The 26,450-nt window shown below is 44.8% G+C and overlaps 3 protein-coding genes across 3 annotated transcripts; all 3 read left to right on the top strand.

Moving 5' to 3' along the window:
- The first annotated feature begins 2,875 nt into the window (after positions 1–2,875).
- oser1 (oxidative stress responsive serine-rich 1) lies at positions 2,876–7,884 on the top strand. The gene is made up of 4 exons (XM_005740884.1): positions 2,876–3,254; positions 4,313–4,422; positions 4,576–4,692; positions 5,606–7,884. The coding sequence occupies exons 2-4, from the start codon at positions 4,346–4,348 to the stop codon at positions 6,489–6,491; spliced, it is 1,080 nt and encodes a 359-aa protein (XP_005740941.1). The 5' UTR covers positions 2,876–3,254; positions 4,313–4,345; the 3' UTR covers positions 6,492–7,884.
- A 1,561-nt stretch (positions 7,885–9,445) lies between these two features.
- Positions 9,446–16,076, top strand: manf (mesencephalic astrocyte-derived neurotrophic factor). Its single transcript, XM_005740885.2, has 4 exons — positions 9,446–9,695; positions 11,300–11,427; positions 13,746–13,887; positions 14,282–16,076. The coding sequence occupies exons 1-4, from the start codon at positions 9,608–9,610 to the stop codon at positions 14,464–14,466; spliced, it is 543 nt and encodes a 180-aa protein (XP_005740942.1). The 5' UTR covers positions 9,446–9,607; the 3' UTR covers positions 14,467–16,076.
- A 47-nt stretch (positions 16,077–16,123) lies between these two features.
- On the top strand, positions 16,124–21,841 carry rbm15b (RNA binding motif protein 15B). Its single transcript, XM_005740883.1, has one exon. It carries the CDS (start codon positions 16,924–16,926, stop codon positions 19,459–19,461), a length of 2,538 nt encoding a protein of 845 aa, XP_005740940.1. The 5' UTR covers positions 16,124–16,923; the 3' UTR covers positions 19,462–21,841.
- The last annotated feature ends 4,609 nt before the right edge of the window (positions 21,842–26,450 follow it).

Raw genomic sequence — 26,450 nt, 5'->3', positions numbered from 1 at the left:
TGTTTAAATCTCATTTTATTTTTCTACTATGCAAGAAACTTCAAAACACTTTTTAAATGTTTGTTAAAGACAAATGTCTGTATGTGTTTGAATAAATCACTAAACATTTTTTCACTTTTATTGTTTATACATTTGTAAATTGAATTTATGTTTTTTGTACTGAAAAAGCACTGACTGTATATGAAAGATGACCATCATAAGAAGAGGTTCATTTACCTTGTGGACAGACGATGGAGCTTCTTCTTCACAGACTGATTTAAGGACACGTACAGGAAGTCTATCATGCCACATACGTCTTTAAAATACTCTTATTGTTCCTTAACATTGCCGTCATGCTCACTGTGTCGCCTGTGTCGTGAGAGTAGCGAGCCAATTTTCATATCACAACACGTGTCGCAGGACACAGTCTTTGTGGTGCAGCATCCAGGTGTGCGCCTTTCAAGTTCGTAACTTGGCGTGTTGCGCTGGGTTGAAGGCACGAGGGTACGATCGTGTCATTTTTCCCACCATTTTAATGATGTTTCAGCTCGGGGCCATACAGTATCCGGCCTTCAAGTCTGCCGTCGTTAGCCGTTTCCGGGTCCAAACTCCGCTTCAGATCCCAAAGTCAAACGAACACTGCAGCATCACTGAGAGTTAAAAACTGTCTAAATTCTTTCATCTTTAATAAAATGATCAGCGTTGCTGCTTTACCAGGTGTAACAATTAACTTTAACATCCAGACATCCATGAAAACAGGATTTATGATGTTTAACAGAGTTAGAAGATAGCAGGGAGTTAGCTCGCTAGCTTCCACCTAAACATGATATAGCATGTTCTGACTGAGAGATTTCTGACAAAATTCAAACGTACAGCTCTGCTATCACTTCCAACATAAATGAAAACATGAAGACATGCTATATAAATAAAATGGAATTGAGTTAGTGCTACGAGCTAACCATCACCAGACTCATGCAGTGTAGCAAAGTTACGGCTAGGTAGCTAACAGTAGCATGCTTGCTCAGGTTAATGCTACTAAAATTGTGTGGCTGGCTAGCTGAAGGACCATTAGACAGTGAAATGTGACTGATGAACAGAGGATGCTGCACACTCACTCAGCCAGCATTTACATTCAGTAATAATCTGCAGGGTCTCCCTGACGACCAGTCTTAACAGAGACAAAATTCAAAATTTGAAGTTGTGAAAATCATGAAAACACTGCGTCACGTTCTTACTAGAGTAGGTTTATATCTCATTCATCTCTGCATTTTATTTCACTTATCCCATTCAGGGACGCAGGGGGGCTGGAGTCTGATCCTGCTGTCGAGAGGCAGGATACACCCTGGACAGGTCGCCAGGCTAACACAGAGAGACACACAATAACGCGCAATTTAGAACAACAAATGAATCTAATTAATCTAATTTCTTATCACACTTGACTGAGATGCTGAGCACGGTGCACCAGAGATTTTATCATTTAAAAACAAATCATAGATAATTTATACAAAGATATACATAAACAGCATAAATGTGCTGTAACTTATATTTTCAAAACTATACTATGGTGACAGCACACTTCCCAAATCATACTTGTTTACAAAACTGGTCTCACATTGTATTGATTTAAACCCAAAACTGGAACTTAAAACCATAACCTCACATCTGGAAAGTCTTTATCATCCTCATAAGTCAAGTTAGAAATAGATTTCTTTTCCCAAACATTCCCATACAATCTGATTCCACACGAGTCGCCCCCTGCTGGCCTTTGTAAGAATGCATGTTGGAGGCTTCATTTCTAGTTTGTACAGGCTGCTTGGGAGCTGGATGAAACCAGGTCTATACGATGTTTTATTTCTCGGTGTAATCTGAGAGAATGGAGGCTGTACAGTAGCTCTGAAAGTCGGTGAAGAGCTGCAGGTTTGGCAGTCGCAGTGTTTTCAGCCATTGGTTCATGTTGTTTACAGACTTTGCTGGTTTGTGGTCACAGCAGCTTTCAGTCTCGATCTTTGTTCCCCAAACCTCAGAGTCCGACTCGCACCACAAATTAGTCTCATTTCCAGACACAAGTTTGTGTTCCCACGGGCTGGTTTTTAGAAAGGTGATCCTGCTTGAGTGAATGCACTTTGTTCCTTTTTTACCATGTTGATCATAACAACCTCTGTTTTTCCAAGTTACTCACATGCTAAGGATATTATTTATCCCTCTGACGGTGAATTCCTGATTTAAAAACAAACAAACAAACCAACCACAAAAAAACAACAACACTATCAGCCTGTGTTATTGCACGCTGTAAGTGACGACACGAGAGAGAAATCCACAGATTGTGAAATCACTGCAAACAGGCTGCCCTGAAAACAGCTGTGTTTTCCCCCCTTTTGTTTCCTTTGGTCCAAAACTGGTTTGATTGCTTTAGTTCACGATCCTTTTCATCCCCGGGCGCTGAACAGAAGATGACACACCCAGATGAATAATCCCAGGTCATGCAGAAAGTCAACTTTCTGCAGTCCCCGAGAGCAAACTAGGAGCTGCGGTTCGGGCGGCGAAACCAAAGCAGAGGCTGCCTCTCAGTGGTCGCTTTCATTGATGCATTCAGAGAGTACAGATGCACATCTGCAGGCCTGTTGTTACCGAAACTCCGTTTACTTTACACATACTCTGCATAATAAAAACGGTTACTACAACAATGAAAGTACCAGATTGTGTCCTAAATGGAGCTTTCTTTGCGGGTAAAAAGCAGCCAATGTCTAAACAAGAGCCTTAACCGTGCATCATAAAGCTGGAGCGCTGTGAAGCGGTAAATACACTCTGGCTCCCTGGAAGCAAATATAAAGAAATGAGGGTGAACACTTTTTCTATAAATAAAATAGTTTTATTTTGAAGAGTGACGTCAGCTCGCTGTCGGGAGCGTGACGTCAGCGGGTGCGTTGTTGCAGAGTCACTGCGACGGTTCGACTGTAAACAAGCCGAGGACAGAGAAACGTCTCGAACTGAGTCCGAATGTCTGCGCTGTTATCTCCGTTAGTTCATCACGGCTCGTATTCATCCGTGTCCGGTTCCATGTAACCGTCCGTGCTCACTCTCCCCCCGAAGGAACAGATCTCGTTGTCCCGGAGAAAGAGTCGCTCAAAAACGTTCAGACCCTGAAGCTAGCTTAGCTTAGCGTAGCTCTGGATAGCCTACCTGGCTAACCAACATCTGAGGGCCCGTTCAGAGGAAAAGCCCCTCTATGCCCTGGGCACCTCTCTCCCTTCACCGTGACTGGGATATCCTGAACCGTATGTATGCCCTCCTGTATTTTAGAGGTGTTGCAAGCATTTTAACAGCAGTTAATATGACCTCCAGTGCCGAACTAGCTAGTTAGCCTAGCAGCCTGCTAGCATTAGTGCAAAGGGTTTGAAAACACGCTCTTTACATGCAGAGATTTTCAGCGTTTCAGGCATTAACTAAGTCTAATTTTACTGCGAAAGCTCGACAGACGTGCATTAAGCTCTCGGTGTCACGTTTCATTTCATTTATTCGGTCTATCTCAAGTAATGTGTTTTTATTGGCAGCGGCTCCGCTCGTCTTTAACTAGAGGCCTGCTAAACTCATTCACAGAACTCTGCGTGTCATTGTGGAGTGATCTCTGAGTTATTAGTTGTAATGTCTCAGTTAACGGTGGATAGCACTCATATTTCCTTCAGAAACGGAACCCCTGCTGTCGTGTTTTTTCCGAGTTTGCTGTCACGTTTGTCACGTCTGCCGATCTGATTGGATTATCTATAGCCCAGCTGATCGATCAATAACATATCAACCATCTCAAAAGTTCAGTGTTTGTTGATTTATTGTTTATTTTAGAATTGATTTTAGCTCCGTGGATCAGCGAATATGGCCTTTATTTTTAATTGAATTTTTTCATTACTGGAGTAGTAGTTGGTAATTTTTTTAGAAAGGCAGAAAATACCTTCTTATGACCACTTATGTCTGTCTGATATTTAATTTACTTGGAAATTAATAAAAAACGTTGACTCAGAAAACACAGAAATGCCTCTTTAAGGAGCTGAAATTATTTGTCTTTCTCATCTTCTGTGATGGTGTGTGTGTGTGTGTGTGTGAGAGAGAGATTTGATTAAAGACTAGTTCTAGTTAATTTTCTGATATTGTTTACTCGTCCAGTGTTTTCATTATACTGACTCTTTGAACAGCTGCTCTCACTAAGCAGCATATTCTCAGCGCCGCTTGATAACAGATGTGACTTTTAATTAAAATTGGAATCTCTGTGAAGGAAACCGTGATGCGCACTTACCTGTGTGGCTTCATCTGCAAAACACTGTTGTGTGTTTCTGTTTTGTAGCTGGGTGGCTGGTCAGAGCGGCCTCCTCCCACCATGGAGGCAGGAGGGAAGGACTGTGAGGAGGAGACGCTGCAGATGGCGTTCAAGAAGCTGAGGGTTGATGCTGAGAGGTAAACACAGGCCAAAAAAAGTTTTTAATTTATTTTAAAATGATTTTTTTAAATTAAAACCCCCACAGGCCACTTTATTAGGTTCACCTGTTTGACTCCTTGTCTATTTAGCGAATCACATGGCAGTAACTCTGCTTTCCTCTCTCCTTCAAGTTTGCCTGGAGCTGTGAGTGTTTCGGAGGCGGTAACTTCCAGAGCAACATCGCGAGCTTGTCTCGACTCAAGCGGAGCGAAGCCCAAACTCGGCTGCCCGAAAGACAACTGGCACAGGTAGGCTGATTCTCTGGGAGACGCTCGATCACAGGAACAGACAGTGTGGATACTTGTGTCCATCATTGTGAGCTTTTTTCCACTGAGTCAGAAAAGAAGAGAAGGCACGTTTCGTTCTATCAGTTCCATCCTAAACACAGCCTCAGGACTCAGACACTCTGGTTCGACTTTTCTTAACTGGTGGATGCTTTAACTGTTCTAATCCAGTGGAGTGTAATGGTTTTTATTCAGCGTCATTAGGAAAAAAACAGGCTAAACTGGTTATTTTAACTCTAAACTGAGTCATAAAGTTTAAGTCAGGCATTGTTTGCTTGTTTAATAAATACGTGAACACGTGAGGAGGAGATCTAACCCTCGTGTTTAGTGTTTTGTTTTGTTTTTTGTTCTAAAAACAACCTGTGAAGGTTGTGAATGTTAAGATGTGGCAGTCTGTGGAGAAGTATTCATTCATGCTAGTGATATTCCAACACTGGTGACTTTTTGGTTTTTACAGCAAAGAGTAAATGATTAAATGAAACTGACTAACAGAGCAGTAACCAGCTGCCTCTCCAGCTGGTGGCCTTTCTTCTGATGTGCAGCATCTGTGAGCTCGGCACAGTGGCACCGGCGCTCCGCCTGCTGCAGGTTCTGGTTACAGTGGCCCTTGATCTCAGAGCAGATCCTCAGAACAGAACCAGGACTGCAGATGCTAGCTGTGATCCAGGCTGATGGAGATAAAAGTCTGTCTGACATCAGGGGTTGGGTGGAATTGTAGCTCAGAGGTCAGCAAACATCTGGACTGAAAAATAAGAGTGAGGGTTTTTTCTGAGGTCAGACTTTGTGTTGTGTCTTTCAGGTGACGTCTCTTTTCTCGTTGAGTGTTTATTTTGGAGTTCTTCTTTGTGATATTTGATTTTCTCTCTCGTCCTTTTAGCTGCATGAGGAAAACTTCCAGAGGAGCGTCCAGAACACAGCGCCGTCGCAGGTCCAAGTCGCCCATCCTCCACCCACCGAAGTTCACCTACTGCAGCACCTCCGGAGCGTCTGCACTGTCGCCCCCTAGTGGTTGCCCGAAGCACCAGCGCTTGGCCGCGCCTGAGCCTGCCCCACCTCGTCCGGCAGCAGACGGACTAGCCGCCTCGCCCGTGGCCATCCCGGTCCCAAAAGAGCACTCCTCTCCAGGCTCACCCGGGCATGTCCCCACTCTGGTTTTTGGATCCTGTGCTGCTTATGAGACACATATTAGAAGCGTGGCTTCCCCACAGTCCTCACAAGAGATCCCCACTATCATCACCGCTACGTCCGGGCTGGCCGGAGGAAAGTCGAGTGAGGACAGCAGCCCGCAGAGCAGCGAAACCCGAACGGGAACATCCCCGAGATCCAGACCGGCAGAGGCTGCTGACTTCCGAGCTCTGTCCGAACTCCACAGTGGCAGGTCTGCCGAGGGTCCCCACGCCGCCTGTTCCTGTGCCCAGAGAAGCAGCTCAGAGTCTCAAGAGGACGGCAAGCAGGGGGTCGAGTGTCAGTGCCATCATCAAGGGTGGCACGGTGTGGAAGTCTACTCCTTCACGGGGCTCCGCAACGTCATATCGGAGTGTGAGAGGAGCCTGCCGAGCAGCGAGGAAGCATCCAGAACTCTCAGCTGTAACGCGGCAGCGGCGGCGTCTCCGGCCCTGTCGTCAGGCTCCCCTCGCTCCTGCTCAGAGCAGGCGCGCGCCTACGTGGATGACATCACAATAGAGGACCTTTCTGGCTACATGGAGTATTATTTATACATCCCCAAAAAGATGTCGCACATGGCCGAGATGATGTACACTTAGAGTCAGATTTATTATTACCACTATTATTATGTCAGATAAGGAAAATGATAAGACGGTAACAAGGGTATTTTTTTCTGTCGATGAGAGAAAAGTTGGCCTTGGAGGAAAGTAGGAAAGGTGCTTGTAGAAGGAAGAGTTAGGAATAAAAGTTTCATTTAAATGGACAAAGGTTGGCCACAACATTAGAACCACTCGTAGGTGAGATCCACATGTTAAGTTGTGACGTTCTGTTAATCCACGTCTGTTATATTCCCACGCTCTGTTACAGCAGCAAAACAAAACAGCTCCTGGCCCGATCCAGGGTCTGTGGGAGCCCAATTCACAGAGGCCCCTGAGCCCATAGGAACCAGCCCCGGGGGCCACAGGCTGCCGTTTCAAAGCTGGTCCAAGCACATCCTGCTAGCGCTCTGCTAGCGTTAACTTTAACCCACCTTTCTGGGGGTGGAGCCGGGGGGCTGGAGGCTTTTCCAGCTGACATAGGGCCAGAGGCAGGTCTGTCACAGGGCTAATGCACAGAGACAGGTTGCTGTTTTTCTCATGAAATTCTCATAAATTTGCATGAAGATTAAACGTTATTCTGAATAATTGTCATACATTCAGTATAAGTCTGGTTTAGTGGGTCAGTGACACAGTGTCAGCCTGTAAACCCACAACCAGAGGTGCACGGCTGCCCGCTGTGCCTGCAGTAGGGGAGGGTGTGACTTTTAAATGTTAGAAAAATCATTAAGTTATAAAAATTCAACTTTTTTTGTCTTTCTTTTTTCTTCGGGTGAGTGAAAGGACACATACCTACAAATGTAGAAAAAAAATTGATACTAACTACAAGACGGTGAGATTAATGTGACAAAAATAATCCAGAAATGAGGCCCAGAGCCTTCGACTGCGCTTCAAACGTGTTGAAGTGGATTATATTTGAATCCAACGTGTTTTGATAGCACGCTCTCTCAGATTTGTTTAAAGATGCTTCGTATCCAGTAACTCTGATAACCAGAAGCTGTCGTATTTTGGAGCCTGACTGTCGGCAGGTGTGCAGACCGTGTCAGGCAGGCGGCTTTAATGTTGTGGCTGATGGCCACAGAATAGACTAACCCACGTTTAATGTTTCTGTTTGTCTTTCTGTGATTTTTACTAAATCTGACAGAAACTCGTCACAGCCAGCTGTTTCGCTTTAGTTTCGCCTTTCTCTTTGTTTGTGCCCTGTGGATCACTTTTCTTTCTTTCTTTGTTTTCGGTTTACAAATGAAGTTGCCAAAGCTCCTGGTGCTGGGTCTTGCAGAAGACAGGAACACGCGAACTTGTCATGCCAAGTGTGATTCTGTTTTTGGTGTTTGTGGCGACCTCAGGAGTCGCCCGTCTGGATTTAATTTCACTCAATAAAGAAGTAAAAAATGGAGAATTCGTCGTCTTCACTCGTGTCAATGAAGCTAATCAGAGATTTTTCTAACATGCTCCCACGGAGTTTACAGGGAGTAATAAAATAATTTCAACACAAACCCTGAAGCCCCAGTCACAGATGGCAGTTATCAACAACTGTCTCTTAAGCCATGCTCTCTGCTTTAGGCTCTGGGCACGCTCACAAAAAAGGGGCGTTTCCCGTGTCTTGTGCACAAATTGATCCCCATGAGTGTCACCTGCTTGAGTGATAAGTTATATCATGATAAAATGGCGTCTAAAATCTATAAAGAACATAATAAAAGTAACAGTAAATGCAACACTGCAGCAATATGACAAATTATTGTTCCATAAAAATGCTAAACGTGTGTTTTGGCACACTAAAACAATTTAACTCCAGCCTCACATTAGAGTTTAAGCTGGATCCATTTAAAAGTCCCACAGTCTAAAAACGCAAACGTGAAAAATGCTTCTGTCACAGATTAAAGGGACGTTTATCTGATTGAATAGATAGTCTGTGTGAGTAAACTATAAAAACATTCTATATTTCCTGCTTCACCAAAATAATACATGTAATCTCCAGTGACAGTGTGAGGCACAGTTTGAGCTGCTGTACCAATCAGGGAAAATGTGGCACTTTCAGTTGATTTTAAGATAGAAATGAACCTAACTTGCTCCAGACCAGGTGATGTATTACTGTGTTACCAAGGTGATATAGCCAGGTAAAAAGCCATGTTTATATCAGGAAGCTCTCAGAACACAGTCTCTGACTGTAAACAGTAAACGCTGTGAACTGTTGATGAAGCCAGTGTGTGAATGGGTGGATGACAGGTTGTGTAAAGCGCTTTGGGGTCCTTAGGGACTAGTAAAGCGCTATACAAATACAGGCCATTTACCAAGCCATTCATTTTTCATTTTTCTCTGACCTACCTGCAACCAAACTGCAGCTTTTGCACTACAATTTTGCCTCTGGCTAAAACTGGGTTGGGCCAGTATTTTGTTGTAGGAGAGATTACTTTCTATGCTTACCCGATTCTGCCCAACAGAAGAGTTTCATCATATTTTTAATCATAAAATAGAAGATGTAAACTGGGATTTAATATCACAGATACATCTGAGCCATGGAGGATGAAAAATGATATAAATAGACTAATAAATACTTGGATAAATGTCAAGACTAACAATGAAAATCTTAAATACAAACTTTCATAATAAAAATGATGAAATCAAAATGTGTCTCTATATTTCACCAGTTTCATTTTTGTCAGGCTGTTTTGTAATTTATTTATTTATTTCCTAAAGTAAGATAACGGTATTGTGATTGTCCCTTTACACTAACAATGTCGTTTTTATAAAGCTAGTTGTGTATTTATTCGTAAATGTGGCATTGTTTGTCCTCCATAACGGGCCACTAGTCGCCTTCCGCTGACATACATTATGGGAGCACGGTGAGGGTGTGGACCAATCAGCCGGCGCCAACTGGACGCTGTCCCCGGAATGCTCTGTCTCCGTCCAATCAGAGACGAATGCGTGGAGGACTCCGGAACGAGTCGGACTTCTCGACCAATGAGGTGCTGGCGTAGCGTGACGTGGCGCCGGAAAGACCACACTGATCGTTCACTTTACCGGCGTCTGTGCAGAAGCGGCTGCGGTCCATGAGTGCGGAGTCTCCCTGTCCAACAGCGGTTAACCGGGCGGCATTCTGAGTGTTTATCCTCGCAGAAATGTTGTGTTTGAGCGGGTTGTCGGTGGCGCTCGCCCTCGCTCTCGTGCCGGGTTCCTCCGAAGCCTTGAAGGAAGGAGACTGTGAAGGTAGGTCCGTGTGCTAGCTTCAGTTAGCTTAGCTACAGCGACCAGGGTTCAACAACTTTTCAAAGACCTCCACCCGAAAGCGGTCTAAACTCCACTGCCAGGGTTACCGTGGCGAAGGGAGCGGAGCTGGTGTTTACAGGGGTGTCACTATTCCAGAAAGAGGGCGGAGGAAGCATCCAGAGCTAATGTTCCCGTGTTACCAGAATAACGAGCTTCATCACTTCCAGTAAACCAAAACTCACCTGCAGACACACCTGGCAGCATCCTGTGAGCGCGAGCCACAGACGGGATATCTGCAGGCTGACACAGAATCAAACATCAGGATGTAAAAGTCTGAAGCTTCACCTGTGAAATGGTTGGATTGGCTGTTGTAGCCAGGTTGGAAATCACCTTAAAAAGTGACCACGTGTTTGTGTTTGAGAACATGTAAATGAAGTGTAAAAACCAAAGAGCCTTACAGTCAGGGGCCTATCAGGACCCCAGTTTGTGCCACAAAGTGAGTTTTTTTAAGTCTAATATCTTTGCTCATATTTATAAGTAGTCAGCATCAACAGGATGGGCCAATAGGTTGGATATAAAATAAAATGATGTGTTTTGCAGGTATCATTATGACTTTATAACTATTGTACATACTGTTCCACATTATAAACAAGCCAGTCCTTCTTGGCCACTTAAACTATCTCAATATAACTGTTATGTTACATTTGTTCTACTTCCTGCTGCCCTCTTGGCCTGATCTCTCTTTTTAATGTCAATGAGAGTTTTACATTTATAAATAAAGAATATATTAGAGTCGCTTTGACAGAGACTGATGGAGCTTCTACCCATGACAGAAATATTCCTTCTGGCTTAAAATAGCATGCCATCTCTGTTTCTATCAGGAGAGGTGTGTTTGACATATGGTTCAGAGGTTGTAGGCCAACAAGTCATTTACAGTAGTTTAAATACTGGAAATCACTTCTTGACCCACCAGTGGGAATCATCCTGAGGTCTGGTGGTGGTCTAACCTAAATACAATAATAAAATAAGCTCTTTTAAACCTTATTTGTGTTTTAATCAGCTCTGACTGGATATTCTAGACATGCAGGTTTTATTTCTCACTGACTGTTGAATTTAACTTTCAGTCTCCCAGCAAATTCCAATTAAAGTGCGCAGGGTCTTTTCAGAAAGGCTGCGAGTGTCAGTATTTGCATCTAGTTGTTCTCCTTCATTCCTGATATGGAATAAGTTGTTTCTATCGTAAATCTCTGCTGCTTTCAGTTACTCTTTCAGGTTGCAGACGGCTCCGTACGTCCGATTCCCAACATCTAATTTTTTCCTTTTTTGTTTTGTTTTTTTATATTTTTTGTTTTAGAGAATTTGTTGTTAAAGGTTTTGTAATCTGGAAATTGTCATTTCTGTATGATGACAGACTGTTTGTGGAAAAACATAACATTTTAAACATCCTAATTATTTTTTAAATAAAGGAAAATCTAATCTATATATAGATTGTACGGTACTACGTATTTAATAAGATGAGGGACTTTGTTGTGACTGGCTTGTGTTTGTCTTTCTACACAAAGATTTAACCGCTCGTCGAGTTGACTTTTGTTTTCCTGTTTCAGTGTGCGTGACCTTCCTGGGGAAGTTTTATCAGTCGCTGAAGGACAAGGATGTAAAGTTTAACAGCGCAGACATCGAGAAGGCGCTCACGGCGAGCTGCAAAGACACCAAAGGCAAAGAAAATCGCTTTGTGAGTAAAACGCGTTTACATGTTTCTGGAAGCTGGAGGTGGTTGGATCGATTAAAATGAACCTGAGCTGGAGATTCAACATGTCAGAACAGGTGTGTGTGAATGAGAGTGAGGAGATGAAATGTCAGAGAGGCGAGGCTGAGATGGTTTGGATGTGTGCAGAGGAGAGATGGTGGAAATGTTAAAGATTCATGGATGTAGTGAAGGAGGATGTGCCGAGATGGAGGCAGATGGTCCTCTGAGGTTTTGCGGCACAAGCTACAGGAATGAGTGTGATTAAATGCTCCCCCTCCCCCACAACCATAATCCTGGTCATTATTCAAATTTTATCACCATGGTTTGATGTCACCTGCCACAGCCTGGGTGTCAGGAAAGTGTCTGTGAGCTGAATCTTTTTTGCTGGTTTTCTGACTTTCAGACTAGTTTTCTCCTGTTTAAACACCCAGACAGTGCAAGTCAGGGGTGTCCAAACTTTTTCACTGAGGGCCACATACATAAAAATATAGGAGGGTCTGGGCCACTTACTAGAAATTAGATATATAACCTTAACTTTAGTGTATTAAAGTTAGAAAAATCACTTAAAAGTGGTCGAATATGTTATATTGTTGAATATAATTAAAGACAAAACTGCCTTCATCACAGCTTTCCATAAATGGATCTTTATTGATTCATTCAGAAAAAGCTTTGGCAGCTTGTTCTCACAACAGCCTCAGATTTCTTCTTAGACAGAAGATTTACAGCACAGAGAAAAACCAATAAAGATGGGACGGGTACATTTAAGTTTGTTGTTTAAGTTATTAGGCTCAGCAACACACCTATGAACGTTCGTTTGAAACCATTATCGACATTAACAGACTGAACTGGACTTAATAACAGGAGTGCATCATTTTAGTAAATTCTTCTGGTGAGTATCAGCTGTGCTGGGTATGTAAATCGGGCCGTCCAGCTGCGGTGCTGATCCGACGCCACTCGTGCCAAAAATCCGGACAAATGTTTCTTGATCAAGGAGCAGATGATGAGATCAGCTGACTACGTGTGCGTGCGCTGTGCACAGCGGTGTGTACTCTGTGTGTTAACAAGAAAAACGCATATAAGAAAGTGGTGCACAAAAGCAGAGTAGTGACAAGACTCATGCGTGTTATTGATATTTGAAGCCTGTGCACATGCATGCTTATTAACACACGGGTACTGTGGAATATATTTTTAAAGCGCTCGTGCTCTCGTCCACTCCCCGCAAAAAAATAGCAGCTGTGCGGCGTCTGTGGCATCGGTGCTCTCATCGCATGCAATGGAGTAAAAAATCAAAAGCGCAGCTTCATCACACAGCTGCAGTTTAATGTTGGCTGACGAGTCTCCAGTGCGTCGCACGACTGGATTTCTGGACACGCTGACGTTGTTGAAGTCCTGCACTTTTTCTGGGCTCATTATTTCGGTGACTTTAATGAGGCCGTGTTTTATGAGGTCTCCATCTGAAAAAGGCTCGCCATGTCTCGCGATGAGTTGAGCGACCTCACAGCTCGCTATTGGAGCTTTTTCCTGGACTTTTTGAGCACGAAACAAATACTGTTGCTGACCCTGCAGGAGAGCTACGCTTTGCTTTAATTTCTGCTCTCGCTCAGCACCAGTGTCGGATGCACAGGCCTGATGTTTGGTTTCATAATGACGTCGTACATTATCCTCTTTCATAACTGCCACAGTTTCAGTGCAGATCAAACAGACACGCTTCCCCTTGAGTTCTTTGAAGAAATCTTCACTCTCCCACCGTGTCTGAAATGTTCTGCACTCACTTTTCTACTTTTCGCTTCTTTGGTTCTGCCATGTTTAGTAACTTGGGGTAAATTTCTTCTGTGATGTCCTTTTTGGTGGAGCAACTGCCTTGATCAACAGCAGCTCCCCCTGGTGTTAAAACTAAGAAGTGCAATGCACTCAAGCAAAAGTTGAAGTGCGGCCATATTCGATTCTATTTATGAAATTACTTGCGGGCCAATTAAAAATGGATCACGGGCCGCAGTTGGTCCGCGGGCCGGAGTTTGGACACCCCTGGTGTAAGTGAATGTGATCTCAGTTTATATGAAAATGTTTGAGTTCAGTCATGTTGTGTTTGGGCAGCTTGCCACCACTAGGGGGTGCAGCGCTGCTCCCTGGGACAGAGACCTTCCTGTGTTTGGTTTTTGTAAATGGACTCTTATGATGAACCGTTTGAAGCAGACGTTTTCTATTTTAGCACGTGACGCAGCAGAATCCAGCAGAGTGACCGAAGCCGCTCGTGTTTCATTCATCTTCAACTTTTTGATTTCTCCTCCCTGTTCTGTGTTCAGTGTTACTACATCGGTGCAACGAGTGACGCGGCAACCAAGATGATCAATGAGGTTTCCAAACCGCTCAGCTACCACGTCCCCGTGGAGAAGATCTGCGAGAAGCTCAAGAAGAAGGACGGCCAGATCTGCGAGCTGAAATACGGTGAGGAGGGAAGAGTGCGGATCTTCTCGCCTAACAAACGGTTGAGCCCCACAGTTCAGGAAGTCAACAATAATAATAAAAAACAATAATAGTAGCTTAGCTGGTGTATTTATAGAATTATATTTTATTTATAAACCAGCTTTAAGAAAATACGTCCTTTGTTTGATACATGAAATCATCAATTTAACTGTGGCTGATCGATGAGTACCGACCCTTCAAAATAAGAGCGGTGAGTGTCTGAGATGATTTAAAAACGGCTGACGTGAATAAACTGTCGCTCACAGAGACGGCGCAGCTGCTCGTAGACGACACGTGGACTCATGAATCCACATGAATCAGCCGTGCTCTGATTATTTCAGTCTTATTGATTTTTTTTTTCTTGCTTTCCTTGCAGATAAACAGTTGGACCTGACCTCAGTGGACCTGAAAAAGCTTAAAGTGAAGGACCTGAAGAAGATCCTGGAGGAGTGGGGCGAGTCGTGCAAGGGCTGCGCCGAAAAGTCCGACTTCATCCGCAAAATCACAGAGCTGATGCCCAAGTACGCGCCGGCAGCCGCCAACGCACGGACAGACCTGTAAAAACATAAATATATGGACTCTGATCAGACTGCAATCCAGCGCAGAGAAGAAGGCGGAGCGGGAGTTTTGTTGGGCATGTTTGTTTTGTTTTTTTAATATTTGAAGAGGCAGTTTCAGAAGTATTGATGTTAGCGTAGTCCTGATCTGTACTTCTAAGTGAGGGAGAGCCAGCAGCAGCTGTAGTTAATAACCTTCACAGTGACTGCCTAAATAAGACCTCCAGTTTTCTTCACCACATTGACTCGGATGTTTATAAATTCTAAGTGTGTGCGACTGAGCCGTGATGAGGGAAATTCAAACAGTAAGAGGAGCCTGGAGTGACCGAGGAGCCAAACATGGAGAAACCTGTAACGAGTTACCTGTACATTTATGTGAAGATCAAAACAGGAGCTGCTGATGGAGAATTCGGCTACTTTTCATTTGTCTAAATGTCAAAAAATAATAAATCCAGACTAAAATAAGATGATTGGGTTTGGATCTCCTGATCGTTGCCATCGTATTGGTTCCCAAACAGGTGCTCAGAGCGGCGTTTCCTTTAAATTGGGGAAAATACTCACGAATCAGAAAAGATACCAGAACTAGGCTCATGTGGCGGAGAGGAGGAGAACACGGGGAGATGATGTCACCTGGAAGTTTTCCTGAGGAGACGTTTAAAGTTTCTGGTCGGAGAAGCTCCTCCCACAGATCCCCTCTGACATGAGCTCCGCTGTTTCCATGGTGACTGCAGGACGGGTGGATGTACTGAGACTTGTGGGTGATCCTGACATACTGAGTGTTTGTTCAGCTCCACCCGGCCGTGATCTGTTTCAGGAAAGCTGCAGTTTGTGTTTCTGTTCTCGTTAGATTGAAGGTCTCTGCAGAATCGTCCCGTCACCTTCTCGGCCAGTGAGAAAGCTCCGCCTCCCTCAGGTTAAAATGACGGTTCAGGCCCCTCCCTCCTCCACCATCCTCTCTGGTGTCAAGTACAGGAAAAACCCTGCTTTTCCCTGGAACGTTCCCACTTCCACTGCGCTGTTTGGATCATTTGTGCTTGCCGCTCGGGTTTGTTAGGATTTACGAGTGGCTCCGGGTCGAGTGCGGCGCTGGACTTCACGGCTCTTGGAAAAAGATTAGCACAAAACTTCAAACCACCGATGACAAGTGTGGGTGACTGTCAGCAAAGCAGGAAACTTTATTTAGGATAATATTTAAGGGTTTTTTCTCTTCAATTTCTAATAAATAAATAAATAAATACAGTTTCTGACCTTTTTACATCCACGTTAATGTTTAAATCCACCTTTGCTGTCGCTCACTCAGACACTTCATGTGTTCGTGGTCCCTAAACGTTGGGAAACAACCATTTACCGTGTTCTCTCTCACATGTGGTGGAACTGAACTGCCCCTCCACTCTGGACTGCGGCGGCGTCTCGATGGACGCTGGATGAAAATTGTTTTGTTTGACATAAACGGATGACCTGTAGCTAAAGGTGGTGATAAAAGCTGTGTGTGATGCTTCATATGAAAAATGAAAACTTAAAATATGCTGTTGTCTCACAGTGACTTTTCATGTAAGGCTGTGTCATTTGTTACAACTGTACTATTCTACTTTTTCATTAAAATATGAAAAGCTCCAGGCCCTGCTCTCTGATGCACTCACATCTGTGTAGCACTTTGTCTACGTCTCACACTCCACACCGCTGCTTCTGAAAAAGCCTAATGCCTGCCTTTGGAAGGAAGCTGGAGGAAAACCAGTCACAAGCAGAAAGACATGAGTTTGTTCTTCTCTCCTGAGCATGATCGAACACTTTCCACTGACTTAGTTTAAAACATGAACGCATTTCTCTCATTAGCTATGAACTACTACTCCCTGTATCACTCCTGGATATTTGGGAATACGCTGGAAAATTACCCCCCAAAATGTCTTTATTTCAAACAGAAAATGACAGAACAAAGATCTTGTGCACATCCCAACAAGCAACAAAGCAGAGAAATAAAGGTGCATGAATGCTATAAAGTATTGGCCACAAAGAATCGCCATTTTTAGTGATACTCATGAATGTTGTAATTGCTTAGTGGAGAAGAGAGAAAATTAAATATAAAATCCAATAAATATGTAAGAAGTGCAGTTTACAGCAGGATAAAATTAGCCCCGACTTTGTATTCCATAATAACGCGTCCAGCGTCATGACGTCCGCCACGGTTGCGTCATCACGTCTCCGCCCTCCAGAGGGAACGCGCACATTCCTATTGTCCAAGATGGCGGCGCTGGTGCAGACCCTCCGACGCTGATATGTTTTTAACCGACTTTGTGCTCGTTTCTCGGCGTGTGTGCGGTCACCCAGCGGCCCGGGGAGAAGCGTGTGTTTGCCGTAGCTGCCGTCTGCAGCCTCAGCGTCGCTAACAGGCCTGGACTTCGCTGCCCGGGCCCGGATTCCCATCGCAGGCTCCGAAAAGTTTGAGCTCCATCATCCTTTGAAAATGAAGCGGCAGGCCGGGAGAGAGGCGAGCCCGTCCAGGGCCGCCGCCAAGCGGATACGGGAGCGGGAGAGTGCGCGGAGAGAGGAGGTTCCACCGCCGCCCCCACCGCTGGCCCTGCTGCTGGCAGACAGCCGGGGATACCACCGCCGGAGCCGCAGCCGCGAGCGGGAGAAGCCGCGGCTCCGGGAGGAGCGGGCTGCCGCCCTGGAGCTCCACCACCGGCACGAACTCAGCCTGCTCGGCCGGCCGCCCCTCCGCACCACCGCGGCCGAGCTTCCAGCCTCCCGCCCGGGCACGCTGGAGTACAAGACGCTCCTCATCAGCAACCTGGGCTCGCAGGTGTCAGACGAGGACGTGGAGGACGCGCTATTCCACGAGTTTAAGAAGTTCGGGGACGTCAGCGTGAAGCTGTCGCACACCCCCGAGCTGGGCCGGATCGCCTACGTCAATTTCCGACACCCGGAGGACGCCAAGGAGGCCCGGCACGCCAAGTCCTCCAGGTTAGTGCTGGGAGATCGGCAGCTTAAAATCGAACCCATGTACGTGAGGAGGCGGAGCGCCACGCCGCCCGACGTCGGGTATTTACCTGTGCACGCGCCCTACCCGTACCGACAGCGCTCCCTGTCCCCTCCCGTGCCCGGCGTGAGCAACATCAGGGACCTCCGGGCCCGCCACTACGCCCTGGAGCAGCTGGGCCTGAGCCGGGAGAGGGAGAGGCTGCTGGATTATTACGGCATGCTGGATGAGCGGGGTCGGCCCTACGGCTTCCCCCCCATGCCCGTGGTGGAGGATTTAAAACCTGAGGACGACCAGAGGGCCACCAGCAACCTGTTTATTGGAAACCTGGACGGTAACGTCACAGAGGCCGAACTCAGGAGGGGCTTTGACAAGTATGGCATCATAGAGGATGTGGTGATTAAACGTCCTTCACGTGGGCAGGGCGGGGCTTACGCTTTTGTGAAGTTTCAAAATCTGGACATGGCGCACAGGGCCAAAGTAGCCATGCAGGGGCGGCTGATCGGAGGCAACCCCATAAAAATTGGCTATGGAAAAGCCAACCCCACCACCCGGCTCTGGGTGGGCGGGCTGGGGCCCGGGAACTCTCTGGCCGCCCTGGCTCGGGAGTTTGACCGTTTCGGAAGCATTAGGAACATAGACTATGTGAAGGGGGACAGCTTTGCTTACATTCAGTACGAGAGTCTGGACGCCGCTCAGGCCGCCTGCACACAGATGAGGGGCTTTCCTCTGGGGGGCCCCGAGCGCCGCCTCAGGGTGGACTTCGCCAAAGTGGAGGAGAGCCCCTCTCGTCCGTTTCCTCCTGGCTACCAGCCTCCCGTGGCGCTGCCCTCTCACTACGACCTGCTCGGGGAGGCATACAGCCGCCATCGCAGCCTGGAGCGGGAGCTGAGGGGGGCCAGGGACCGCCTGTCGCCGCCCTCTCACAGCCTCCTCTCCCTCCGGGAGCGGGAGAGGGCCCTGCTGGAGAGAGACTACCCCACCAGCCCCACACGAAGCCTGGAGAGGAGGACGGCAGGCGTGGAAGCGTTCGGGAGGAGCGGGCGAGGAGCCAGGAGCCGCAGCAGGAGTAGGGAGCGCTGGCTCAAGGAGCGGGAGGAGAGGAGGAGCCGGAGAAGAAGCCGGAGCAGGAGCGTGTCCGCTGAGAGGCAGACGGAGGAGCGGGAGAAGGAGAGGGTGAGGTCCAGGGTTCGCGGTCCACTAGGCACCGTCTCTCCTGATGCGAGCCCAGACCGAGCTCGGGTCAGAGCGCCGGACTCCACCACGGAGCCACGAGACCACTCCCCTGACAGCGGCGGAGGGGTGCGGCACTCCACCGCAGCCACCGCTGCCAGTGAAGAAGATCCCCCGTCTGGCCGCCACCACAGCAAGAGGTCCTCCAGCGACCACGTCAACAACAACAACAACCACCACCACCATCGAAACAGCGAGATCATCACCACTGGCTCCCCCGCTGCCATCCACACCAACACCACCTCCCCCCCGAGCACGCTGTCTGAGTTCGCCCAGACGGCGCTCTCCAAGACGTGGCACGGCTTCTTCGCCTTGAAGAACAGTAGTTTCCCCACCGACCTGTACCTGCTGGAGGGCGGGGCGGTGTTCTTCAGCGCCGTGATGAAGGACAGCCCGAAGCTGCAGAACCAGCCCAGCCAGCTAAAGATCGCCCAGCGGCTCCGCATGGACCAGACCCGGCTCGACGAGGTGTCGCGCCGCATCAAACTAGGCCGCCCGGACAACTTCGCCATCCTGCTGGCCCTCCAGGGCCCCGTCGACCGCCAGGCCCCCACCCCCGAGCCGGGCCTGCAGGTGCGCTTGCTCCGTCACCTGGTGACGTACCTGCGGAACAAAGAAGCTGCTGGAGTCGTGAGCCTCCCCGCTGTAAAGGAGGGCGCGCCGGGGGCCATGCTGTACGCCTTTCCGCCCGGTGAGTTCTCGCAGCAGTACCTGCAGGCTGCCAAGAGGACTGTGGGTAACCTGGACGAGGAGCACATGGTTATTGTGATCGTCAATGACACTAACTGAACCTGCACAGGTGTGAGCGCAGAGGAATACTTCCATGTTGTTTTTAGACAGAAAAGCATTATTATTGTTTTACTCAGTATGTTATGAATGAAACACGGCGAGCTACACTACGTCTGCGGCGCCCTCGGGGGCTCGTGGAAAATGCGTTATTATAAAACACTTAAATGAAGCTAAAACGCTGCACGCAGGCAGCGCTTGGTCCCGGCAGGAAGTAGAGTTTATTGTGGAAGTCGTATCGTGAGAAATGCCCGTTTGTTACACGTGTCCGTGCGATTATAAACACGCCACCGCCACCTTATCGACGGGGAAACTTGACCCAGCTGACTGCCAGACAGAATAAAGCAGGAAAAATATTACAATAAATATTCACTTCTAATAAGACATAATCATGAAGCAGTAAACCAAAACGATCTTAAAGGTCACGACTAAAAAAGTCCGAATTAATACAGAAACTGGATGTTTGACTTGTTGAACACATAAAACCAAAGTTTAATATTAAAGTCACAAAGTTTAAAAAGTCAAACTTTGCTGTAAAACCACAGCATAAAAATTATCTTTAAAAAGTTTGATCATTATTTCTAGAAATTATTGTGGTTTATGTGTCAAAGGTACAGAACATAAAGTAGGATGTTTAAATAAAAAAGTGAAGTTTTAGATTTGGAAAGTAATGTTTCTAAAATCCATGCGTCACTTTGATATTTAAGATTAAAAGCACATTTTTGACTTCATGTATTTCTGTCCTGAATGTGATAAAGGCCACGCCCCCCTCAGAGCTCAGGTGTCGGCTGACCCCGCCCCCATCCTCTGATCACTTCAGTATCCTTAAATGATGAGAAAATACAATACAAACAGGAAACAGACAAAGGTCCCCTTCAAAACAAAAGCTGCGCCTTTTTAAACGTGTGCTTCAAGAAGAGCAGAAGCTCAGAGATAAAATATTAAAGACAAGAACACAAAAAACCCTTTTTTCATGATTATCTGGAGTCACGATAACGGAACAAGCCGACGTTAAATCATCAGAGTCTAAAGATTTGAAATGTATGGATTTTATATATAGTAGTAAAATGTAAAATCTGATGTTTCGCTCCAGACTTTCACATCTGATTGACTAAACTGAGGCCTCATCTTATTTAATTCAAACATTTTATTTTTATCAAAACTGCATTTTACTCCTTTTTGACTTTTAATATCATTAGATTTGCTTTGAGAATCATAAATGTGACGTCAGGAAGCACGTTTGGTTATTCTACTTCATAGTGTTTTTATTGTTTGTTAATGATGAGGATTTATTTTAATAATACCTGAGGCTTTTTCTGCTTCGTGCTCTTCTTCGAACTGCTCAGTTTTCACATCGTCTAGTCGCCGCCAGCTGTTGAGCACATCTGCACAAGTAGGACACTGAGAGCAGGAAGTACCCTCAGACTAAACTGTCATTTCTCACGATACGAGTACACACACTTATCGCTCAGAGCAGCACTTTTTCTATTCTAAGCTGTTACACACAACACTAAACCCCGACAGGAGTCTTCGTGCGCTCTCTGAACTGTACCGAGCTGCCCCGAATGTCCGAGCCGAGCAGCACCGGGTGGTTTTATTCAGAGTACTGTAAACCGTGGGGGAAGCGGCACTTTGTCTCCCCCTGTTGGCTTCTTCTGGGACTTTTTTTGGTTAAGTGAGGCCGGTGGATTCCCAACCCTCCGTCCCCACCGCTGTAAAGTTCATGTTAGTTAGTGTTTTTATCAATTTAAAATCATTCCAGGTGTTTTGTTTGGAAGCTGTACGAGTGTGTTCGATGTTGCATGCAGGAAAAAAAGTTTGGTTTTGTCAGTCAACAAAACAAAAAGAAACGCCAGCTTCTCCAGGAAGCTGCTGATGTTTGATCATATTACTGGTTTTTTATTGTACACATTTATACCTTTTATTGGATTTTAATACATCAGTCCATCTGTTATCCACACCTGCTTCTTTGTTTTTATGTTTTCTCCCTTAAATTGTCATTTTTCTGGTCAATTTTAGTCAAATAAAACCTTTTAACCAATGATTCAAGGGCTGATTTTAAGACCATTCAGATGTAATGAGTAAAACAGTTTGACACTAAATTATGTGAGAGGTGAAAATGTGGCGGAATAAATAATGAAGCCAGTAAATTACAGTAATTAGAATAAACAGTTGAAAAAGTAAAGAAGCTTTGAGTTGAGCTGAACTGAGTTTCTTATACAGCTCGATGGTGTGAGAGCGACTCGGTCCGTGTTTATGCTTTAATGATGATGAAGAAAAGCACAAATATAAGGAAGCCTGTTAATGCCAGTAAGACAAAAAATTAGGATGAAGATTAGCCGTGATTTTATTTTTTTGTTTACTCGTTTTCGGTCATGTCCAAAGTCATAATGAAAATGTTAAAGAGTGAAATTAACTTTGGCTTTATGACCCAACACATGAGTTTTATTTTTAAATAATTAAATGATTCGGTGTGTTGTTTAAATTCTGGTATTTTCTCTCATTTTGATAAAAAAAAAAAAAAATCAAAGTTGTGCTGAAAAAATTTTATTTTTTCAGTTTCCACTTCTTTGACGTTTGTTCATGATTTTTATATATCACGGCAAGAAAATCATTTTTGTTTTTTTAAATTTTGACTTAAAACTAAATTGTAATTAAGTCACAAGCTTGACTTTCTAAACTAAAAGATAAAATATCTTTCTTGTAAATAAAATAAAAATAAATTTGTATATATTTAATAATGATGGTTAGCCTCCATGCAGTGCTGAATTGGAAGAAAATGAATTGACAGCGTATGTTTTCTGTTTTAGTTTGTCTTTTCTTGACATTCATGGGCTTCCGTACTTTTAGTCTTTGCAAGCGTTAATTAAAAAATTATGGCGGGAACATTTCAAACTCTCCAGGATGCACCTTTGAATATTATTTGAACACTTCCTTAAAAAAAACAGCTTGAAAACTGTAACATATGAATAAACAAATAAGTCAATCAATGAAAAGAATTGATCAGATTTCACTTGTTTGAGTTTCCCTTAAAGGTTTGTGATGTGAGTGAAGATGCCCCCCCCCCTTTTCTTTAAATCAAACAAAATTTATGTCATACATTTGTGCTGCTGTCATTTTAAAGATATTAGTACGTTTCTAGAGGTCATCCAAGGTCAAGGTGCTGAACTAGCTGTTATTTTTTTATTTTGAAAAAATAGTTTTAAACTTGAGGCTCGACGGTTCATGCATTTAGCTTTGCTAACAGGAAACATGCTTACGTTGTTCTGATAGTTTTGTATGTTGCAAATAAAGTTTTGTTCTCTGACAGAAAACATATTTTAACTATTATAAGTTAACTTAGTTTTTTACTTTTACAGAGTGATGATGATAAAAAATATCCAGTATTGGTTTATGTTTCACAACCTTTTTCACAGTGAAGATGTGGCCTGAATGACCTCTGGAAACTTTTATTAAACGTAGTACAAACGTTTGGCATCAAGTTTATTTGATTTGAAGAAGGTGGGTTTGTCGCTCTGTGCCGTGAAGACAGCTCCTGGTAATCTGGACGTTACGATGTCCATGTCCACTGTAAATATTTTCCACACCTCCCAGAATAAGTGACTGTGATGCAGTACGTCCAGCACATTTACGAAGAATTTCACTTTATAATTCTCATGGTTAAAATATAACGCGTGATCATTATGATCAAATTAGCGGTAATACTTTGTTCAGTGTGTGTCGCCCTTTTTTGAAATGAACTGAAAATAGTGCCAAAGGTGAACAAACGACCATGTTAAACACATTATTGGTGTGATATTGAAATTTGATGTTCAGATGTGACTCATCAATGTGACAGCCTTAAATGAATCAAATGCATGTCAGCATATTAGAGCCATCATTACCGTTTATGTTTGAGTCCTAAATCACCAAAAGTTTATGTTAAAACTCATTTTAATAATTATTCCTGTTATCAAATTATCTTCAGATTTTTTTACAGTATTAATAAGAAACAGGAAATGGCAAAAATCACATGTCAGCACTCAGTGAGGTGTTATTAATATTATTATTAAAAGAAATAAAGTCTTTAATGTTATGGTTTATTTTCCTTTTTAGTCCCTTTTAGAGTGTTTACATGTAACCCAGCTGTTGGTCTGTCAGTGCACCTCTTTAGAACAATTAGCCGTGTATGGAAGCCTATTTATGCCAAAAAGAGAAAGGTTTTTGAATCCTATACAGTGGGTGAAATATTCATTTGATCATCTGGTGAATTTGTGACTTTAGAAACGAACATTCTCTCGTTTTTATGGGAGTTTTATTTTAATGGAGACGTTACATAAGAGTTATAAACTGAATTCTGTACGACTGAGTGAAATAAGTGTTTGATCCTTTAAAACCAGTCAGAATTGTTCCTCCATGACCTTGTGACAGCCTCCTGATCTTAACTCATTATCTGCATAAAGCACAGCTGTTCACAGAATCGGTTTCTTCCATGCTCTCTGCCACCGTGAGCAAAACCACCGAGCTGTGGAAGGACGTCAGGGACGAGTCACGAAGCAAAGACCTGCACGAGGCTGGGATGGAGAACAGGACCGTCAGCGAGAGGCCCGATGAGAAGGTGGCAACTGTTGGTGCGATTATTCAGAAATGGAGAAATGTGAACGCCCATCGATCGTCCTCGGCCTGGAGCTACATTCAAGGATGGCCATGAGAAAGGTGGCGTATCGGCCCAAAACTACGTGGCAGGAGCTTGTTAATGATTCAAAGGCATGTTTGACCACAATCGCCGAGAAGACGAGCGGTAACACGCCACGCCGTGATGCAGGGTTCCTGCTCAGGAAGGCTCGTCCGACATTTTTAAGACATTTATCAGAAAGTTGAGTTACTGTTAGTAGAACTGAAATCTGTGATGCTGTTCTTGCTCGTCACCCACACGTTTGTTCGGCAGCCAGAGATTATAATAAATTCTAATAAATCACCTAAAATTCTCCCCAATGAGAGAAAAATGAGCAGAAGCATCTGCACTGAAACTCAAATCATCACAAAGCAGCTGCTGAAACGAGCGTTTTAATTACGTTAGGGAGAAAGAGAGAGCAGGTCAGGCTGGAGTTTAGCTTCCTTTTGTGCTCCGTGTATTTACTGACCCAGGAATTCTCACTTAGTCAAACAGGGTTTCACAGGTCACTGTTTCACCGTCCTGAATGAAAGAAGAACAATATCTGAACACAAGGAGGCAGCACGAGCACAGAAAAGGCCGAGGTGGGCTGGACTCAGACACTCTGATCCTTCCCCGACATCCGAGGCGTCCGCAGGGATTCGTCTGAGCCCGGACTCTGAACACGGGGGGCAGCCAGGAAGCTGCTGCTGGTGCAAACACGCCTCAAACATTCCCAGTGCTGAAAAACTAGAAATGTTGATGGTGCGTTAGCCCGAAGCATCGGGGTGGATGTCAGTGAAGACTCAGGGAACAGATCCTGTTACCCTGCAGTAAAAACATGACAGCTGTCAGGACACGTTCCTGATTTTCCTGTTTATCACAAATCAGTGTGATTATTTTCATTCATTTAGTTTAATATTAACGGGTAAAACAGTGAAAGGAGAAAAATGTGGTGATGTTTGGGTCGCTGTTTCCTGCTAAAATAAACTGAAGATGTGCGGCCAGGCGACCAGATCAGCGGCGCCAGTTTGGCTGAATTAGCCGGCTTCATCCACTTAAGACGGGATTTTGCTGCGAGACGCAGCCTGCAGGCCGCTGGTGTTAGAGGCCGCGCCAGTGTTTGTTAATACGAGCCAGAAAAATGAGCTCGAGCTCAGGTTTGATCCCAGAAACCAACCCCGAGGAATCCTCCCCATCTTTCCTCTTTCCTTCTACTACTTTTCTGCTCCACCCTCTCTCGCTCTCAGGTGTGCCAGGTGGAGTCATCGATGTCTCTCCTGTCCCAACATAAAGGAGGATGGGGGCATGCAGCCTCCCTGCATGCCCAGATCCCTGCGTCTTTGCAGGGATTTATTGTCTCGCCTTTTGTGCTGGAAGTCCTGGAAGTCGGATTTGTTCTGTCAGCTCGGTTTTCATATCTCATTAGTTTAGAGAGAGACGCTCTGGGTCCTAATGCCCATCATGTTGGTGGCACTTTCACCTTTTTGTTTCATTTTGTGTCCAAACCGTGAGGGCAGCTTTTGTGTTTTGGGGACTCTGAGAGGACGAGCCATGAAGAGCGGCCCGCTTACATCATCGTCTCGGGATTTTCTTTACTTGCACAAGAAATAAAGTGCAGTCGCAGAAAATCTATGACTTCAGCCACCCGCGAGCAGTGTTGGGCAAGTTACTTTTCAAAAGTAATTAGTTATAGTTACTAGGTACTTTTTCAAAAAAAGTAACTGAGTTACGGTATTATAAAAGTAACTAATTACTAGGAAAAGTAACTATTGTGTTACCTTCTGGGGTCTGCATCTCACCTTTAAAAACTGTTTACTTGCCTTGTTTGGTCTCATCCTTTTCAACCTCACGTGTCTGAAGCTGATCGTTTCTTCTTCTGTGGTTTTTGACCTCACGTGTCTGAAGCTGATCGTTTCTTCTTCTGTGGTTTTTGACCTCACGTGTCTGAAGCTGATCGTTTCTTCTTCTGTGGTTTTTTCCGTGTTCCCTCCCTGTTCGGTCGAAACACTTTTTCCTCGCGTGTTCTTCTGGTTTGTGTCTCCGTGTAACATCTTTTATTTTCGGTTTTATTTTGAAGCGTATTTTTCTGATGAGGTTTACATCCTGTTCAGAATCAGAGAAACGTTATTGATCCCAGAGGGAAATCGAGTTGTCATAGCAGCAAGTATACAACAAACAACAAGCATTCATATAAAATGAGAGTTACAGAGTTATGATAGATACATATTAAGATAAAGAGATAAATACAGAAATATACATATAAATATAAAAGTATGTGTTGTACAAAGTGACAGGATGCACTGTGATTAATCCTGTTCCACATGTGTGGATCTGACCCGTCTGACAGCAGCAGAAG

This window comes from Pundamilia nyererei, unplaced genomic scaffold (assembly GCF_000239375.1).
Source record: "Pundamilia nyererei isolate P.nyererei 1_Seehausen unplaced genomic scaffold, PunNye1.0 scaffold00105, whole genome shotgun sequence".
NCBI classification, from domain to species: domain Eukaryota; kingdom Metazoa; phylum Chordata; class Actinopteri; order Cichliformes; family Cichlidae; genus Pundamilia; species Pundamilia nyererei.
The sequence above is the reverse complement of the archived record's forward strand: the minus strand, read 5'-3'. Positions and strand labels throughout refer to the sequence as shown.

What these genes read in the sequence shown, in the direction of transcription:
- oser1 (XM_005740884.1), top strand. Translation starts at nt 4,346, where the DNA reads ATGGAGGCAGGAGGGAAGGACTGTGAGGAGGAGACGCTGCAGATGGCG. An exon ending in CTGAGGGTTGATGCTGAGAG is followed by an intron (nt 4,423 to 4,575) that starts GTAAACACAGGC and finishes CTCTCCTTCAAG; the next exon opens with TTTGCCTGGAGCTGTGAGTG. An exon ending in CCGAAAGACAACTGGCACAG is followed by an intron (nt 4,693 to 5,605) that starts GTAGGCTGATTC and finishes TCGTCCTTTTAG; the next exon opens with CTGCATGAGGAAAACTTCCA.
- manf (XM_005740885.2), top strand. Translation starts at nt 9,608, where the DNA reads ATGTTGTGTTTGAGCGGGTTGTCGGTGGCGCTCGCCCTCGCTCTCGTG. An exon ending in GAAGGAAGGAGACTGTGAAG is followed by an intron (nt 9,696 to 11,299) that starts GTAGGTCCGTGT and finishes TTCCTGTTTCAG; the next exon opens with TGTGCGTGACCTTCCTGGGG. An exon ending in GATCTGCGAGCTGAAATACG is followed by an intron (nt 13,888 to 14,281) that starts GTGAGGAGGGAA and finishes CTTTCCTTGCAG; the next exon opens with ATAAACAGTTGGACCTGACC.
- rbm15b (XM_005740883.1), top strand. Translation starts at nt 16,924, where the DNA reads ATGAAGCGGCAGGCCGGGAGAGAGGCGAGCCCGTCCAGGGCCGCCGCC.